The 20,848-nt window shown below is 41.6% G+C and overlaps 2 protein-coding genes across 2 annotated transcripts; both read left to right on the plus strand.

Annotated features, from left to right (window-relative positions):
* The first annotated feature begins 12,855 nt into the window (after positions 1 to 12,855).
* LOC146341522 (olfactory receptor 2G3-like) lies at positions 12,856 to 13,797 on the plus strand. Its single transcript, XM_084807513.1, has one exon. It carries the CDS (start codon positions 12,856 to 12,858, stop codon positions 13,795 to 13,797), a length of 942 nt encoding a protein of 313 aa, XP_084663639.1.
* Positions 13,798 to 18,593: 4,796 nt separating this feature from the next.
* LOC146341523 (olfactory receptor 6M1-like) lies at positions 18,594 to 19,550 on the plus strand. The gene has a single exon (XM_084808364.1). It carries the CDS (start codon positions 18,594 to 18,596, stop codon positions 19,548 to 19,550), a length of 957 nt encoding a protein of 318 aa, XP_084664490.1.
* The last annotated feature ends 1,298 nt before the right edge of the window (positions 19,551 to 20,848 follow it).

A 20,848-nucleotide genomic window follows, 5' to 3' on the forward strand; every position in this document is an offset into this window, starting at 1 on the left:
TATGAACATCAAACAGACTGACAGATTGATAGACAGATAAGCAGACAAACATGATAGACAGATAGATGATAGATGATAGATGATAGATAGATAGATAGATAGATAGATAGACGGACGGACGGATCATTTTAGTATTACTCACTTTATTGAAGACTGATTCATTCATTTTCTGTCTTTACAGTCTTCCATCAGAGTAGTTTTTATCCTACTGATATGAGAGGAACAATTAATCAAATGCCATTCTCATCTGTTAGAGCCTGTGAGTTCTCTTACTAATTTATATGAAAGAAGCAATCCCCCTGGGGGGGGGGATAATATCAAATTAATTTCTGCTAGACCATTATTGACCAGTTCTTGTAAGCAAAAACAGACAATACATAAATATTTTGCAAATATATATTACAAAAGCTATGGGGCACAGTTATAATATGTATTTGAACAACTTAAACTCAGGTAAAAGAAGACAGTAAAATTAATAAAATGCACCTTGAATTTACTAGTTCAGCTTTGCTTGTTGTAACATGGACAGCTGGTCATATAAATCCATGAAGACCATGGGGGAAGAGATACTAAAGGTATTTAGATTTACCATCAATTTTAGCATCAGCCATCAATATAACACCACAGGTGTCAAGTGCTGAATATGATGAATGGTAAAATCTGCCCTGGCATCCATATACCACCAGAACAGAATAGCAAGCAAACAGATTGGTTTCAACAACAAGATGGTCACAGACTTGAAAAAAATAACATATTTCAATTTTAGGATTGGTTTCTACAGCACCAAATGGCATTTCCAATCTTTCAAAAAACATCTGGCTAATCTTCCTGGCTTTCTATATGTATTATTAGCTGACAATCCCGTCCCTACGTCATATAGTCCTCTGAGGCCCAGTTAGTATGAAAGTATAGATATTTCTCTTGGGATAAGTACCATGCTTTCTTTCTTCAAGATATTCTGAGGTTATAAAATTGGGATCACAACAAGTCCATCAATACTAATTAAAGTCCCTGTTTTATAGTAGACTGTCAAAAGGATTCAACTTAGGGAGTACTGGGAAGGAAATAGTCCCATGGGGCTAAGGAATCAATGACCATGAGGAAGGTCTCATCATATTGAAGCTACACATCTGATAAAGTGACTTTAGGAGTTACAACTCTGTTGAAGGACTTCTGTTGTCAAACAGGAGGATCCAGAATTCCAAGGAGAGCTAGGAATCACCAATATATTTATCTCAGCTGCATGGAGTGGTTGAAAAGCTTTCTCTGTTTAATGGGGTGCACTCCATTTATGATGCATCAGTGTAGAACACATGCAGAGATGTCTGGCAAACAGTTCCACGAATTTCAAATAATTTTATAACCATACTGAGACAATTGCTGTTAAACTTTGAAAAGTGGCGTGTTCCTTGAGACTAGGGAGATTTGTACAAGCACAGAGTTCTAGCTATTACAACCAGCTTGCAACCTAGTTAACAAAACTACATTTGACCATTAAATCGACTTACATTTCAATATAAATGCTAATCTATTTGACGTTTATACCACCATTGTGAACCCGACATATAATACAAACTGGATGCATTAATAGAAACTCTGTTCTGAAGACCTAGGAAGTAACAGTACAACCACATGAAATATCCGAACACAAATAATGGTGCTAAATTATTTGCACTTTAATGACAACATGTTCAGAGGTGGTTACATCTGACTAATAACTGCCTATTGTGTTGGTTTCCTGTTAGTGAGGATTCAGGGTCATTTTTAGGGATGGACATTGTACACAGAAATGGCTAGAGGAATAGATTAAATAAGGTCTAACTAGGGACCTTACATTTTGGGGATTATTTCCCATTGTTGTGGCAATCTGGTTATGGCCTGATATTTGGGGCATTTCCTCCATTAATTTATGGTGCAATAATAGTGCCACCAAGCCCACCATCGGAGTTATCAGTTCCTTCACTTCAAAGAACACTAAGGTGATGCAGCTGGTATGGGCTTTCACAATACAATGCCTGCAATTCAGTATCTTTCTTCTTGCATGCCATATGCCAGGTCTAGATAATGGCATTGCCGGTGCTTTGTCACACAACCAGATCGAGTGATTCTGTCATTTGGCCCCTTGGGCCAGGCTGCAGGTGGATCCAGTGCTACATGTGCTGTGGGAACGTTGAGGATTGAGGCAGGGAGGGCCGTCCTGTATTCACCAAGTAACAAACTGAGCTACTGAAAAGCAGGTAGGGAACTCATTGAGCTGAGAGGTGTGATGACTGTCCAGGTGGTTTGGCCTATCCTTCAGAGCCTTCTCTGCTGTGGCACCCCGGATGTGGAATGCCCTCCCCCTGCCTGGCCCGATTGGCACAGACATTGGTTCCGTTTCAGTGCCAAGTAAAAACGTGGATTTTTACCAAAGCCTTTGAAGGCAAAATGCATTTCCTAGCACATTGTTTTAACTGTTTTAGATTTTAACTGGTTTTAGCTTGTTTAATAGTTTAATATGTTTTTAGGTGTTTAAATTATATATTGTTTTATACTGTTTACATTGATTTTATCTCTATGCCGCCCTGAGATCTTAATAAGGCAGGATAGAAATGAAATAATAAATAAATAAATAAAATCCCTATAAATCCCAAGACAAGGACAAATCTGTCACAATTGTTCATTTATAGGCATGATGAACCTGACCAAAGTACATTTAGAAATGTATTTGTCCTGATGTGGAAATTGTTTTAGAATGATTCCTCTCGACTGGAGAGCCATAAAGAAAAATGCATCAAATCTGATCTTTCAAGTGGATTTCTTGTAGATGGATGCGTGAACTGCAAGATATTGGAATTTTGCCTTTGGCTGATCAAAAATGTGGTCCAAAAGAATTGTCAGAGGTGCTCCTAATTTTACATGTTTATGTCTCTTAGGACAAAATGCTTCTGGAAAGGCCCTCAATTGTAGAACCATCTCAAAAACTGGTTACATTGCATATGATTGATCCCATAAACAACAAACCTTTCCAACAACTTCTGCGAATTAATTAGCTGCAAAATAATTAAATTTCTTTGTTTGTCATCTCACATGCAAGTGGCCATGACCTCATTATTACCCAAATGAATTTCTACTCAATTTCAAATAATGCAAGACAAAGAAATATTTTTCTGTAATGGATTCCATTGTTAAAAACAAACTTTTTCTTTAGAAATCCAAAAGGTTAGAGCATGCAGAGGAAAAAAGATGTACAACACATACCCTGACTCACTAGGTCCCCAAAGGAAACACAGTTCTCATTAACAACGTGAATCATGTTAATTACTCTCTTGTAATGTTCTGCTAAAATACCTATGTTCATTCCTAGTTTGATACTCACTATTAAGAGAAGAGGTGACTCTCTTGGGGAAGGAAACATCCTCATTCAGAAGCAATGGAATGCTGATAACCCAAAGTTGGGCATCAGTATGTGCCCTCATTTCCATTGTCCTATAGAGGTCTTAGCTAATTCTTTTATAGAACACACATCCTGTAGAATATCCAATATATGCATATTAAAGGGTACATGCTTAGTGGCTAGAATTCAGGAGGGTTCCTTTAGTTAAGGAGAGCAACAAAAGAAGATTCTGCCATCAGAAACCTCAAAAGTATATTGCTGATAAAAATGTGACCTCTTAACCTAATAACTTGAATCTTTACATTTATGATCTACTTGATGGGGGTGTAAAGTTGTAAAAAAAGAAGAAGTTCAAACTGATACAGTAGAAATTGCCACAGGTACAGTAAGTTAACCAGGGCTGAAAATGGACACATTAACCATTTTTAACCCAATCACTGTCCCATCATATCATTTATTTCACATTTTCATGGGAACTACTGATTAGGGATGTCAGAGAATTCTGCCATGGACTCCAGTGAGGCTGGATTCTTTAGAATCCATCCCCCTGGTGTCCGTGGCAGAATGGCCTCCCCCCCACCACCCCGCAGAATCCCCCTGCGACGGAGCCTACCTGGCGGCGGATGTGGCGGCTCTGGCTCTGGCTCGTCTTCAGGCCACTGCCGGGCTGCTTCAGCCACAAATGGTGGCTGTGGTAGTGGCTGCCATTTGCGTAGCTGCCTTTTGCCACAATAGGCTATGTAAATACTTACATAGCCTATCACGGCTTGGCAGGGATGCAAATGGCGGCCGGCGTAGCAGCCGTCATTTGTGGCCACAGCAGCCCAGCAGCAGCCAGAATTCCGGCTGCGGCCGGCCCTGGCCGGCGGCTCCGTGGAGTTGCCATGGAGTGGAGCCAGCCGGGGAGAATTCCGGGGGGAGGGACAGAGCGCCTTCCCCCCACTGTGGATGCCCCGGAACAGAGCCAGGTAAGGGATTTGTACATCCCTACTACTGATGCACTTTATTCAGGCCTGTTGAGCAGGAGTGCCTGTCATTGATTTGGTAAAGTTCTGACATACTAACCTTTTTTTTTCTCCAAACTGCAGGAAAGCTGATCATATATTTCTTTCAAATTTAGGTGAAAATTACCGATTTACTGTGTTCAGTCTTGTAAAGGACACATAATTCAATACAGTGTGGTATATGTTAAATGCTTACATGAAGTTTAACAATTTTGCTCAAGCGGAAAGTGAGGTTGCCTTATTGTGGACCCAATATCATTGATCACTTCTTCTGTGACAGTGCACCTTTGCTGCATCTTGCCTGCAAGGACATCTGTCTGATTGAGTTGGTCGACTTCATTGGTTCTTTAATTCTACTGCTTGGCTCCCTCTCATTTACAGCTGCCTCTTATATCTACATAATTAGTACTATTCTCAAGATCCCTTCTGCAGAGAGTAGAAAAATGGCTTTTGCTACCTGTACCTCTCACTTCACAGTTGTCTCCATGGGCTATGGAATCTCCATTTTTGTTTATGTCAGGCCATCTCAGAGTGACATCATGAGCATGAACAAAGCATTAGCCATTTTCTCTGGCATCTTGACACCCTTATTGAACCCTTTCATCTTCAGTCTAAGAAATGAACAAATGAAAGAGGTGTTCAGAGATGTCCTAAAGAGCATAGCCGCCATGATAAAGGATCACTGATGTGCTATGTAAACTTTTAGAATGCCTTGCAACCCTGAAATTCAGATAATAGCTTCAAGGACAGAGATTGTATAACACGCATTGATATGGCGAAAATTGGAAATGTGAGGAACTGCTTTCTCCCACACAAACTTATCTATGAACTGAGACCATTTCAATGAGGTCCTTCTTCTGGTTCCCCACTTTGTGAGATGGCTTTGATGGTGACCAGCTTGAGGACGTTATTGGTCGTAGCATCCAGCTTTTGGAATGTGCTCCCTGTGGAAGCTCTCCAACCACCCACTTACATATTTCAATGCCTTCTATTTTTCTCATGCTTTTAAAATATCATTTGAATTGGTTTATATCCGCTGCTGCTATGCTTATATCAGTTCTGCTGTTTTAAGATGTTTTACATATTTGGCTTTTACAATTTTCATATGCTTGGTTACATTTAGGGGTGTTACGGGCATCTGATTCCATATAGGAATCTGGCAGAACCCCCACCCCACCCTGCTTGCATACCCCACCCTGCTCGCTGAGCCCTTTTCCCTACTTGCCTCTGCCCACACTGAGTGATTGGTATGCACTCACCCTGGCGGCCTCATCGAGCTCCAAGGTTGCCACTTTTTGAAAAATTGTAATGGCAGTCGCAAAAATGTGCATATCAGCATATGTGTGAAAATGCGCATTTCTGTGAATGCGCATATCCGTGTATGCGTGAAATGCACATTTTGAAAAAATCTGCATTTTCATGCATAGACAAACATGTGCATTCACATAAATGCGCATTTTCATGCACATACAAATATGCACATTTTCACACATATGTAAATATGCACATTTTGCAACCACCATTTTATTTTTCAAAAATGGTGACCACAGAGCTTGATGAGGCCTCTGGGGTGAGTGCAGGCTTCTCACTGAGCATGGGAGGGGCTCAAGTGTGGTCAAAGGATCAGTGAGTGTGGGCAGGGGCTGGGCAGGCACCCGGAGAACTCAGATGGGATGGGTTTGCACATTGCTAGTTACATTCCTAGTTATATTGTTTTTAGTTGTTCAATATTATTTTTAGTAGCTGACCTGGGCTGAGAACTATTGAAGGGAAGTGTGTGTGTGTGTGTGTGTGTGTGTGTGTGTGTTTGTATTGTATGTGTGTGTGTACTCACACACACACACACACAAACAAACATACTCATTTCATGGCTCAAAGCTTGGGAACTAGATAACTGAATTATCAGGAAATGTTCTGAGATCTCAGAGCTTTCTTCAGGCACAGAAGGGATATACACCATTGGCCTTGTAATCTCCCTCATGATACCTTATCCTCCACCCTGTTTAATATGTTTGGATTTGTCAAGATCAAAGGTGCTCCAACTTCCAGCCAGAGCCAGTGTTGCCCTTGCAGCAGCCCATGGAGCCTCTGCATGACACTATCTCAAACAGCTTTTTAAAAGGTTGAAAAACTAGGGATGTACAAAAGCGACTTACCTGGTCCTGCAGCTTGCTTCGTGGTGGGCGGGAGGCGCTTTGGTTCTCCCCCCGAAGTTCAGGCTGGGGGGGGAGGCCCCCTGCCTTGCCTGGCCGAAATTCAGGCCGGGGAGAAGCGCCCTGTCTCCCCGGCCGCGAAATACAAAGTGGAAAAAAAACAACAACACCCGTGATAGGCTACGTAACGATTTACGCAGCCTATCACGGCTAGATTTCCAAAGTCAGCCGTGATAGGCTACATAAATCGTTACATAGCCTATCACGGGTGACTTTGAAAAAAAAAAGTGCGTACGCAAATGCCGGCGCCCCATCGGCACCGCCATTTGTGTTCCTTATCTGGTCCCGGGTAGTCTACGTAAAGATTTACGTAGACTACGGCGAAAATAAGGGCAACGCTATTTGCGTTGCCCTTATTTTCGCCGTAGTCTACATAAATCTTTACGCAGACTACTGGGACCAGATAAGGAATGCAAATGGCGGCGCCCATGGGGCGGCGCCATTTGTTTACGCACTTTTTTTTTCCCCAAAGTCACCCGTGATAGGATACGTAACGATTAATGTAGCCTATGACGTCTGACTTTGGAAATCTAGCTGTGATAGGCTACGTTAGTCGTTATGTAGCCTATCACCGGTGTTTTTTTTGTTTGGTTTTACTTTATTTTGTAATGGAGGCGGCGGCAGCCGGTCGGAAGACCGGCCGCTGCCCCTGCCCCCGCCGAAACGCCGCCGAAACGCCGCCAGGACCCGCAGCTGGGAGGGACATTCGCAGGAGGTAAGTCCCATCCCGGGGGGGGGCGGGGGGCAGAGAATTTCACCAACAATTTTAGGGGGCTGAATGCGTTGGCATTCGGCCTCCTGGAGATTCGGGGAGAAATTCTCCTCCATCCCTATGAAAAACCTTTTCATCTCCCCCTGGAATTAAAAGAGGGGGCAAGCCAGCAGCTGGATGAGATCTTGGAGAAAAGTACTCTCCATGAAGAAGCAGGGGGGCTGGATTCCGAGACTACCCTCCCAGAGTATAAACATTGCAAAAAGCTGTTTTGAAACTCCTATCTAATAGGAGAATACAGGGCTGACATGTTCCATTGTAATATATGGATTAAGAAATACCAGCAACATCTGAGGGATGGTTTAAGAAACATCAACAATATTTGAGAATATCTGAGGACCTGCAAGATCTGTTTGAAGAGAAACATGGCTACAGCAAGGAGAAAAAAAGGAACTGCATCACTGCCCACTCCCCCCATACCTCCATTGGCAAAGGCTCCGAGAACCGAAGACATAGGGGAATTATTTACTTTGATAAAAACTTTATCTTTGCAATTTGCTGAGCAATCTAAGAGGTTGGATTCAATCCAAAATTCCATCACTGCCCTGCAAGGAGCTGTGGATTTAATTAACACTTCTTGGCAAAAAATGGAGGCGAAGGTTAATGAGCTGCAAGATAGGCTGACAAAGAACGAAACTATCACACAATTATTTTTCAAATATTTCTCTGCCAGAATTTCACAACTGGAGGCCTTTGCACACAGATCCAATGTACGTATTTTTGGTATTAAAAATCTGCCTAGAGATGTAAATTTGCCTACCTTTGTAGACAATTTTTTGCATGAGATACTCCCTGTGCCATCTGATTATTTATTTGATATTGAGCAGGCATTTTGTGTGCCAAATGCTAAAGGGACTGGCTATACGATTATAGTCCAACTTGCAAGAATCTCCACAAAGAATTATATCCTGTGTTTGACAAGAGAGGGTGGAAATCTTTTTTTGGAAACAAGATAAAGTTATGTTATTTCTGGATTACATCAAAGAGGTGGCTGATAAAAGAAGGCAATTCATCAAGGTGAAAAATATGGCAAAACAAATGAACTTACAGTATCACTTAAAATATCCTGCTACATTTTGCATTGTTTCTGAAGGTCAGATGTAGAAGTTCCTAAATCATGAAATGGTGGAGGCATGGCTGAACGTAAAAATGCATGAGACTTCTGTTCCAGCCCCATGAACTGGAATCTTTAAACACGTTTTGTTAATTGTTTATGTTTCATCTGCATGATTCAGGCTAGGTCAGAGATAACTGATTATACATACATTTGTTTGCTCTCTTTCATTCTTCTTTTTTGTTTTTCTTTAAATTCTCATTATGTTATGCTGTATTTAAATATATTGTTTGAGGGTGTATTGTGCACATTCATTTTTATATATAGTATAAAATATATTACTGGCTGTTGTAAGGTTGTTTCAAGCTTCATTATTATATAACATTGTAATTTCATCTCCTTTGCTGTTATTATTATTATTATTATTACTGGCTGCATCTGGCCCTGGCCGGTGGCTCCGTGGAGTTGCTGCAACTCCGGCCCAGGGAGGATTCCGGGGGGAGGGACAGAGCGCCTCCCCACCACCGCTGATGCCCTGGAACAGACAGGTGAGTACATTCCATACATCCCTAGGAAGGAGGTCATTATATGGATAAATGTTGTAGTGGAACGCTCCTCTACATTTACTGAAGTACATGCTCTTTTACATTATCTACCTGCTTCCTGGAAATTAACTCATGGTTGGCACAAATGGATTCTCCATGCCCTTCTGACAGCTAAAAGGCTGATGTTACAACACTGGAAGGATAAATGCTTACCTTTTATAATGCAATGTATTGAAGACCTTACAGCACTTACACATTTGAATGGGTGGTGTATAGATGCCACCTGCAAATGGGTATTTATTTAGATATTTGATATAAAATATAATAAAGAATAAGCTTTTTAAAAAACGTAGTGAATTATATTCTCCATTTGATTCAAATTACAAATAAAGATCTGTTGGGACTGGGAGACAGAAACCCATTAGGATCTGCCATCCAGCAAAGAAGAAGGTGTGCCCTGAAAAATCTGTTTAAAGGATCTATAGTAATAATTACTGTACTTGCAGCAGCATGAAACTGTATAGCAAACCACCAATATTTTTGCCACCACCAGTATTTTTGCCAGCACCAGTATTTTTCCCACCACAGTGATGCTAAGTTCATCAGCATGGCGGCAAGTGCCACATAATAGGATGGGGCACATGCTGTCTGCAGGCACTAAGTTGTCCACACCTGCTTTATGACATCAGAACTCAAACCGTGTAGACAGGGAAAATGGGCATACCAGTGGGTGGGGAGGGAGTGGCTGAGGATCCAGGAATTGGTCAAGGTCAACCAGCTCAAGAATTGGTCTAAATATTTTTCCACCCATTGCCGGCAATGGGAAGGACTTATTTTTTCTACAGCTGTGGACAGATACAAAATATTGAAAGCCCTGCTCCCCACCAACTTCCACCCTGTTGGCTCTTGCCAGCAGGGCATAAAAAGGAATGGGGCCTCTGATATTGGAGGCTTAGTTTAGAGCATAGAATTGATCTTTTTGGAATATGTTTCTGAAAGCCTCTAGGATTTAGATATTTGCTTTGATCCCCAGGTGGACTTAGTTTGGTTCCTTCTTGTTTCTCAATCCAACCTGAATCCCAGAGTCCTACCTGAACCTCAGAATCTTGTTTGCCTGCCAAAATTCTGGAAAGATGCCTACACTGTATTGGAAACCCGTTTTTCTATGTATTCAGGGTTGTTTTATTTCTTTGTTTAGGTGTTTTTGTTGCTGTTGTTATTTTTCATACCATCGCCTGGAGTTTAGAGACTCAAGCTATAAATATGGCCCTAGAATCTACCTTCCTCCACTTTAGTCTCCCACAAGCCTGTAAAGTAGGGAAGCAATTTCTGCTGAGTCCTTTTCAGGTTTGAAATGAGGATGTGTAAAGTTAATTGGTCACTTGAGATTTTCTCACTAAAATAATATAGCATCATATACAAAGGTTTTTATCGACCTCTTCTGAATGCATGTGACACAGATATGGCAATATACAGGTAGGCTGTATAATTCAATCTAATTCACTTTATTCACTTAAAACCACTCATAAAAAATAAAGAAATAAGTAATACTTCATGGGCTGGATCCAGAAGAAGTTATGCACATCTGAGTCCTATTGAAATCGGTGGGACAAATCAGTTGTGACTAACTTACAGTATGTCCTATTGATTTCAGTGGGACTAAGGCTGACTTCCTTTGGATCCAACCTTATGATTTGTTGTTGTTGTTGTTGTTGTTGTTGTTTTTAAATGAAAGGAACGTAATGATTGAGTAACCACCAGCAATGGTGCATACGTGTGGGGAGAGGTAATATAATAGCTCATATATATGTAGGTAACAGAAGTAGTGGGTTTAGGCATATATGGTGATGGAGAGACTCATTTTTTCCCCAGCTGGATGGATCCCATTGTTCACAGGTTGAGTCTCCAGAAGAGAGAGATGCCCCCAAATTGGTGTTCTATTCCCTTGTCTTGACAATGGGTGTTTTGTTAACTTTCATATCCCATTAATGAGAGAGACAGAGAGAAACAGAGAGACAGAGAAAGAGATTCTGAAAACATACTCTGCTTCTTTGGTAACTCACTTGTAGCTCACTCTGTAAAACTAACTCCCATGTTTATCTCCTTTCCTGAGCAACCCCCTCAGTCAAAAGCCTTCAAAGCAGTAGGTACCATTGATACAATGAAAATTTCCAAGTCAAAGCATCCCTGACAGATGGCTGTCCAGGTTCATCTTGAATGCCTCCAGTGTGGGAGAGCTCATGACCATGCTAGGTAATTGGTTCCATTGTCATATTGCTCTAACAGTCAGGAAGCTTTTTCCTGATTCTCAGCTGGAATCTGGCTTCCTGTAATTTGAGCCCATTATTCCATGTCCTGCACTCTAGGATGATTGACAAGCGATCCTGGCCTTCCTTTCTGTGGCAACCTTTCAAGGACTTGGAAGAGCACTATCGTATGTCTCCTCAGTCTTCTCTTCTAAAGACTGAACATGCTGAGTTCTTTCAGTCTCTTCTCATAGGGCTTTGTTTCCAGTCCCCTGATTATCTCCATTGCCCTCCTCTGAAGCTTTTCCAGTTTGTCTGCATCCATCTTAAACTGTGGTGCAGTACTCCAGATGAGGCCTAAGCAGTGCTGAGTAGCTGGGAACTAGTACTTCCTGGGATTTGGAAGCTATACTTCTATTAATGCAGCCCAAAAGAGCATTTGCCTTTTTGCAGCCACATCACATTGTTGGCTCATATTCAGCTTGTGATCGACAACAATTCCAAGATCCTTCCCGCTTGTAATATTGGGCAGGATAGCTAATACTTTGGAAGACAGAAACAAAATTCAAAGTGATCTTGATAGACTGGAGCGCTGGGCAGAAAACAACAGGAAAAAGAAACCAAATGCACAGTTACAAGATGGGGGATACCTGCCTCAACAACAATACTAGCATTAAGGATCTTGGAATTGTTGTCGATCACAAGCTGAGTATGAGCCAACAATGTGATGTGGCTGCAAAAAAGGCTAATGCTATTTTGGGCTGCATTAAAGCATAGCTTCCAAATCCCAGGAAGTACTGTACTAGTTCCCCTCTACTCAGCACTGGTTAGGCCTCATCTGGAGTATTGTGTCCAGTTCTGGGCACCGTACTTCAAAAAGGATGCAGACAAGCTGGAGAGGGTTCAAAGGGGGGCAATAAGGATGATCAAGGGACTGGAAACAAAGCCCTTTGAAGAGAGACTGAAAGAACTGGGCATGTTTAGCCTTGAGAAGAGAAGACTGAGGGGAGATAGGATAGGGCTCTTGAAGTACTTGAAAGGTTGTCACAGAGAGGAAGGCCAGGATCTCTTCTTGATCATCCCAGAGTGCAGGACACAGAATAATGGGCTCAAGTTACAGGAAGCCAGATTCCAGCTGAACATCAGGAGAAACTTCCTGACTGTTAGAACAATACAACAATGGAACCAATTCCCTAGGGAGGTAGTGAGCTCTCCCATACTGGAAGCATTCAAGACAAGTCTGGACAGCCATCTGTCAGGGATGCTCTGACTTGGATTCCTGCATTGAGCAGGGGGTTGGACTCGATGGTCTTGTAGGCCCCTTCCAACCCTACTATTCTATGATTCTATGAAAAAAGAAATCATACTCATATAAAACCAAGTTAGAACAGACAGAGTAGAGAACAACAGTGCGAACTTCAACTGACAGCTACAACTGGTTGAGATATATCTAGTGGAGCTAGGATAGGGCCATGCTCACTAATGGTTATATTTTGCTTATTCAAGGATGCCTTGGGTTTAGGAATTAGCTTTACGGTATGTGACGATACCACTATAGTGTACATCTTTGTTTCTAATTCAGATAATAATATATGGTTTCTTCTGTTATTCTCCCATGTTTTCCCTAATAGTTGGATTTGACGTTATGATACGAAAGAATGAAACAGAAGTTTGGCAATTCCTACTTCTGGGTTTTTCTGATAATCCCAGGCTGGAACCTGTACTCTTCACAATCTTCTTCTTTATGTACATTTCAATCCTGTTGACTAACATTGCCATCATTGTCCTGGCTACAGCAGATCCCCATCTGCACACCCCCATGTACTTTTTCCTTCAACATCTGGCATTTCTGAACCTCTGCTACACCACTGCTGTGGTCCCCAAAATGTTGTCCAGCTTGATATCCACCAAGAAAACCATATCTTATCATTTGTGCATGGCACAAACATATATATCCCTCTTCCTGGGAGCAGCAGAATGTGTCCTTCTGGCTGTAATGGCTTTCGACCGCTATGTAGCAGTGTGTCGTCCCCTGCGATACACCATAACAATGAACTATCATGTCTGTGTGAAGATTGCAGCTGTGTCTTGGACTGTCAGCTTTCTAGTTTCTGTTGTTCCACTCTTCTTATTCTTGCCCCCACTTTGTGAACCATATGTCATTAACCATATTTTCTGTGAGGTCCCTGTCCTGCTGCACATGATATGTACTGATACGTCCTTAACTAAACTCCTAATGTTAATGGGAGGTGCAGCCACATTAATGCTGCCCTTCATCTTAATTGTGGTTTCCTATGGCTATATCATTGGTGCTGTCATCAGAATACGCACCACTGAAGGCAGGCGCAAAGCCTTTTCCACATGCTCTTCTCATCTCACAGTGGTAACAATCTATTATGGGACAGGCATGTTCATGTACATGAGGCCCAAATCCAGTTACTCGCCTGAGAGTGATAAACTGATTTCTATTTTTTATTCAGTCATCAATCCTGTGCTGAACCCTATTATTTATAGTTTCAGAAATAAGGAAGTCAAAGCATCAGTAATGAGAACCTTTAGAGGGAATGCATGGACCAAGGTTCACTAGAGATGTGTCCTGATTTTTTTTAGGAAATAGCTGGTTTGGCTTTATTGGAATTGCTGAGAAGATGATTGAGAAATACTACCCACCTTCTTCTAAGCAATATATGCTTTCTTGCTATGAAATTAAAATGCCAAATGTTTAATGATACATGATGGAGTGAGCAATCCCATTGCAATAGACAGCATGTGAGGGGCCATAGAATAGTTCAGATTCCCTGATCCGAGGTCAGAGACAGCTCTCCAGCCTCGGAGCGGGGAATCGAAGATCCAGTCTCGCTTCTGCTCCCCCTTGCAGCTGGCATAGAAAGAGCCATGCAAGCAGGCCTCTGAGGTCAGGAACTCAACCGTTGAGAGGGGGAAAAGGGGGTGTTTTGGTGGGCAGAGATGGGAAGAGGCTGGAGTGGCCAGGCTACAAGTTATCCTGAAAGCCCCTGTAGCGAAAAATGCAAGGCAGGAGAACAAAGAGGCAAAGATCTCCTCCGCTGCTCCTCCCACCCCATCTGGGATGATCAATAGCCTATTCAGAAATGAATGGGAAACCTGTTCCCCTCTTTATGAGTAGAAGACTAACAATATCTTTAGGGAATATGATTTCCTGTTAAGGTATTCAAATCTAAGAATGTTTAGCAATGTGCTGTTTTATATATAAAAAGGGGGGGTTATGTATTTTATGCAAGTTATATTTTGATGTGATATTATAAGAATACTTCTAATAAAAACAGAAAATTGGTATTTCCTCCCCTTAATAATTCTTCCAAGAACAAAATCAAAATTGAATCCACATCAGAACAATTTTTGGTGCATGCTTTGCTTGAAGTGTGTTGATCCACTATAGGGAGTTGACTGATAACCAAAGGCTTCCTAAATACTGGAATTATAGTGTGAAAACACTCTGCAAAGTCCAAATCCATAATAATTGACTGTTCATAATGGAGAGGCATTACTATTGTTATCATCATCATCATCATCATCATCATCATCATCATCATCCTTTCTGCTCAAATTCCCCAAACATAAGACTTCCGGTTTATTCGGTTGCTCAGGCTTGTGATATGGCTGCCAGAGAAGTGAACACAGCTGGATAGCTAGACCAGGTTGCTTTGCGTATTCATGGGTTAAATTCATTATCAATGTAAAATCCAAAAAAGGTTAAAAATTCAGTTAATGTTTCAATAAGCTTGGGTGACACCAGGGCTAAAAGCATGCAAGAGAACTATAGGTTTAGCAAACCTCCAGATAAGGTCAACCAGGGAGTTTGCTTACATTTTGTGGTGCTGAAAAGTCTGAAGGAAGAGCAGGTTCCAGTTTTGAAAGAGGCTTAAGCTCTGCAACAAATCTGCAATAAGTTTTATGTGTGCAAAGGCCCTGTAAATAGGAGTTTGGAGTAAGGGTCAGTTGCACGAGCACTAGCTAGCCTTAACATATAGTAAGTTGAGGACAAAAGGAGTTTTTAAAATGCAGAGGAAGGCTGGAAGAAGAAGAATCAGAAAGAGAAAGGAAATCGGAGAGCTGTTTGGAGGGAAATCTGAATGTTGGGGAGAAGATGAATGCATGGCATGCTGAGAACTCTGACAGTACAATATTGCTGGGAAGAACTGAGAACTGAGAGAAAATAGGGATCCAGTCTAGTCTGGTTAGCTGGATGCATTTTCCCTGGTTATGTCCTTACTTTTTTGCTCTTCTGGTTTTGTGTTGTGTCTGTGCTGTAATAATTCAGATGTTAAATCCTTTTTTCCAAATAATAAATATTTTCCATTAAATTGTGAATGGTTGTTCAAAATAGTGTGGTCTCTTTTCTTGTTGGATTACCCACCCCATGCCTAAAAGCCAAACCACACACTACCTAAAAGTATTCACAAGAGATCCAGCATGTTTTACAGCTTTTTGGTGGAGGCAGCCTGAGGGGGAGGATCCAACTGGTGGTAGTGGTAAGGGAAGGGCAAACAGGAGTGGGGGCAGTTTATTTGGCCTGGTCTCCCTCCCACTGCAGCCCACTCATGGATCAGGGCATAGCTGGTCCCATGATGACACCCTCCCCTGCCCCGCCAAGAAAATCAGGGCTGAATTTCCAAAGTTCTGAAACATTGCACTAGTGTATTTATCCATTTTCATATTATTATTCATATTATAATGAAGTGTAATGAAGACAATGAAATGTATTTGTAAATTAATATTGTGTAATTATTTGGGGTTCAAGGTGGTGATTGAGAAAGATGAATAGATATAATTTGTTGACTATCTGAACTTGCCTGATGCTCTTTATTCAGAAATATGACTGTTCCAGATTAATATGGTATAACAGGAAATAAGATCTTCTAGCTGTGTTTTGCATCACTGTGGCTGTCAAGATATTTTCTGTCATGTCCCTAAGTGTCATGTGTAAATAAAATGATATTGTGTCCAGCTTATCTAGATCAGTCAACCCAGTATTCACACTAAGGATGTATGAGAATTTTGTTTTAGCTCATTTATGACTAGAATTTATTCAGTTTGTGCCTCCCAGGACCCAAACCTGAATGCAATCTGTGGTCTATATCCATACATTTCTGAGCTTGCAGAGTGATTCCCAGAACAACAACAAAAATGTATACATTTGAAAAAAAATGTGCATGAAATAATGTGTACTTTTGAAAAAAATGTGCATGAAATAATGGGTACTTTTGAAAAAAATGTGCATGAAATAATGCGTACTTAAGAAAAAGTGCAAACATACTTTAAGCAAAGGGAGAAATGTGTACATTTGAAAAATGCACACAATTGACGTGTACATTTGGGGAAAATGCACATGGCAATACATATAAATTTTGCTGTGAGAAAAGCTTGCAATCTGACATGGACAAGGTGCAGAACAAGCTTCATGATGGAATCTGAAGAACCTCAATTGGCTCTTTTTTTGTTTTGTTTTGTTTCTCCTGATCCACACACCCCTAACTCATACATAGGCTCCTGGAGTGCTTTGAATGTTCATTGTGACAAGGCAAAACACCTGAGGTTTTTGTTTGTTTTTGTTTTTGTTTTAAACCAAATGCAGGAGAAAGCAAAGCTGACAGATTTGCCATGCCCAGTTGTGACAGCCAGTGTTGCACATATTGTAATGAATGTCTAAGGGTTTAGCTACTAAGTGGTAGCTATATTTGGTGTTTATTAATTCCACTAAACCTATCATATTTTTGAATTTATACACTTTAAAAACACACATTTCTTACTTTCTGGGCTGCAGTGTCTTAAGTGATCCTCAGAGAGTAGCTGGATGTTTTCAGAAAACACCCATGGACGCATATAAGAAGTAACAATTAATTAATACTTCGGATCGCACAACAGTGCTGTACAGAAGCATGGCAGCTTCTAAATGAAGTACCTCTTCAGTGACTCAGACTCTTGTTACATGCAAGGCAATGTGGCCTTCCTAGGCATGGATTACAACCAAACCAAGTGGGGATCATTGAGGTGTTTGTAGACTTGTTTGGAGCACCTGGCAAATAAGAATCCTTAAACAGTAGTAGTAATCCTTTTGACAAGTTTAATAAATTGAATTTGTAATCAGTTTTTAGGAGGGTTTTTAAAACAAAGAAACAAACAAAACCCCTCAGAGTTAAGGAAATCCTGATGAATCCTGATGTATATTTCATTTACTTAATACCTTTAGTATTTTATTTAATTACACTGAGTTCCTACCATTCCTCTGTCAGATTCGACAGGTGTGTAACCAAAATACCCCCAAAGAAGAAAATTTTCAGTGCTGCTGCCACCATTTTTTTCTGATGCAATTCTTAAAGGTAAGCATCAAAAAGTAGTGTCACTGGAAGGTTTCCTTTCTAGATTGTCAGATGCTTTTGTACACATGTTTCGGTCTGGTGCATGTAAGAAATGCTATATATTTAGTATATAAATACTGGTTGTTGTGGTAGGTGTGATATTAGATTCAGATGCCCCAGGCAGTATTATTAATTCACTCATATCCCAATGTGGAGAGTGCTGGTCTGCAGGCTTCTTCATTCACTCGCCATCTGATTCCCACTTGAACAACCATGCTGATGGAATTGGAAGTGCCCACCCCCTCCTTCCCACAGCAGCCCCTCCACCCCCCTGAAATGCTAGATAGAGAATAAGGGCACCCTGCTGCGATCTGGAGGAACTGCGGGGGGGCACAAAAATCAGGTGGAGAGACCATCCACAAGTGGAGCTCTTCCTCTCAAGGAATGCAGGGACTGGATCCAACCCCAGGTATATATCATAGTATGTAATGCAGGGTGTGCAACTATATTATATATGTCCATATGCCCAATCCCCACAGTTCTTCTCAAACCTGGTGTTCTTTTTGGGGAGGGAACGTCATGAGATATATTCAAGTAAAGCTTCATGCACACAGTGAGACTCTGGGACAGCAGAAGCCCCACTAAGCATACGGAATTACTACTGTGTTAAATGTCTGGACCATTCTTTCAGCTTTTCTGACTCAAAAGCAAAACCTGGACATGATGCCCTCTTCCCTATCATACTTCCTACATCCAACATCTGTTGCTCTTAGGGAAGTATAGAACTATCTCAAACTTGTGTTTAAAAGTAGGGATGAGTGTGAATTTCATTTTAGTTTAGTGTTTATTTCCAGCATTTAGTCAAATAGTTATTCTGAACATGGGTCTTCACTTAGCTGTCATGGCTAACACTGTTTGATAGTCTCTTATCCCCCAGTGTTCTGCCTAATTCTGTCATATTTGTGCTGATACTGGATTTGGCTAATACATTCTCTCTCTCTCCCCCCATCCCCCTCTGTCAATGCATTGTTTACTAGGAAATAGGATGCACCAAAATATGGAGAAAGGTAATAAAACGATTGTGTCTGAGTTCATCCTTCTGGGATTTCACACTATCCACACTGTTGAAATTCTGATCTTCATCACCTTCTTCTTTGTATATGCCCTCACCATTGCAGGTAATGCCACACTAATTGTTCTAGTACTGACCAGCCACCATCTTCAGTTGCCCATGTATTTCTTCTTGAGTAACCTTTCATTCTTGGAACTCATGATCACCTCAACTGTCATGCCTAAGATGCTAGTCAATATTATCACAGGGAAGAAGACCATCTCCTTTGTGGGCTGCCTTACACAGTCATTTTTCTATTTCCTGATGGGATCAACTGAATTCTTCATCCTGGCTGTCATGTCTTTTGACCGCTATCTTGCCATATGCTACCCACTGCGCTATGCATCCATCATGAACAACAAGACCTGTTTCCAGCTCCTTTTGGGGTCATGGGTTGGTGGTTTTGTGATTATTCTAGTTCCCAGCATTGTGACAGCTGCGCTACCATTCTGTGGCCCAAACATTGTCAACCACTTCTTCTGTGACAGTGCCCCCTTGCTCAAACTTGTGTGTGCCGACACATCATTGGCTGAAAAGGTTGATTTTGGGACCTCTTGCATACTGCTCTTGGGATCACTTCTTATAACAGTTGTGTCCTACATTTATATTATTATTGCAGTCCTGAGGATACCGTCAGCACAAGGTCGTCGGAAGGCCTTCTCAACGTGTGTGTCTCACATCACTGTGGTAACACTGTATTATGGGAGCTCTATCTTCATTTACGTTCGCCCCAGCAAGGGGAATGTTCTGGATTTCAATAAAATGGGCACTGTGCTGAACACAATGGTGACTCCCATGCTAAACCCTTTCATATATAGCCTCAGGAATGAGAAGGTAAAGGATTCCCTGAGAAGTGTCTTCAAGAAGAGCATAGATATTCTTAAAAAATAAAGCGAACAATTATGGCACAATCCATCCAAATTTTGGTTTTTAAAGATCCATTGACTTCAGTGAAAGAGATCCAGTGCATTGTAGTGGTTTTATGTATTGATTTTAGACTAGGGAAACTCAGGTTCAAATCCCTACCTAGCCATGAAACTGACTGCATGATTTTGGGTCACATACTCTTTGTTAGCTTTGTTGACATCCTCACAAGAATTTTGTGAATATTAAAGTCAATTAACCATCTATGTGTGTCTGCCAACCCTCAAGCTCCCTGGAAAAGGTCTGAGAGTGGAATAATAGATGTAGGATTGGATCCAGACTTAAGCTTGATGTACACTTGTGCTTTTTATTGTGCACTGGTAACTGTGCTGGGGCACACATCACACATTCCATGCACCACTTTTCTAGCTTTCTTTCCCACTTTTTGTTCTGTATTATCCAAAATACTGCAACAGATGTCATTGTGTATGCTATGAGGTATAAATGCACAAGAGCGATACATGGGATCGTATCAATAGGACATGAGGTGTAGATCTGGCCTTCATCATGCTTTGAGTCAACCAACTGAAATCGACAAAACAAGTAAGTCACGGCTAACTGAAGCCCCATTGATTTCAGTGGGCTTACTCTAACAAGAACAAAGCCTGCATTTGGACAAGTGCTTAAATATGGATCAATCTATGTAAGGAACTGCCTCCCCTGCCTCCAAGAAGGACATAATGAAAAGGGAAAGTAGGCATGTGCAAACTCACCCCCACCCGTGTTCTTCGGACTCCTGCTCAGCCCCCGCCCCCTCTCGCTGGTCCACGGACTGCGCTCAAGCCCCTCCCACTCTCGGCAAGCAGCCTGCACTCACCCCGGCAGCCTCATCGAGCTCCGCAGTCACCATTTCTAAAAAAAATAAAATGGTGATCCCAAAAACACACCTGTTGCTGTATGCGCAAAAATGCACAATTTGCGAATGCGCATGTTCTCATGTATGAAATGCGCATTTTGCGAAGGCACACATTCGTGTGTGCAGGAAAATGTGCATTTTTCTCTAAATGAGCATTTTTGCACAGGGAAATCTGAGCATTTTTGCGATCACCATTTTATTTCTTGGAAAACAGCGACCGCAAAGCTTGACAAGGCTGCTGGAGTGAGTGCAAGCCATTCGCCGAGCGTGGGCGGGGGCGAGCAGGGGCAGGGGCTCACTGAGATGGTCTCAGTTGTGCTGGCAGGAGCAGGTCCGCTGGATTCCTGGACTGAATCCGGCTCCCATGCCATCCCTAATGGGGAAGCTCAGCTAGCTCGGCTGCTCATCA

The sequence above is a fragment of the Heloderma suspectum genome, chromosome 6, assembly GCF_057233095.1.
Source record: "Heloderma suspectum isolate Gila_16-S chromosome 6, 16-S_ref, whole genome shotgun sequence".
Classification (NCBI taxonomy): domain Eukaryota; kingdom Metazoa; phylum Chordata; class Lepidosauria; order Squamata; family Helodermatidae; genus Heloderma; species Heloderma suspectum.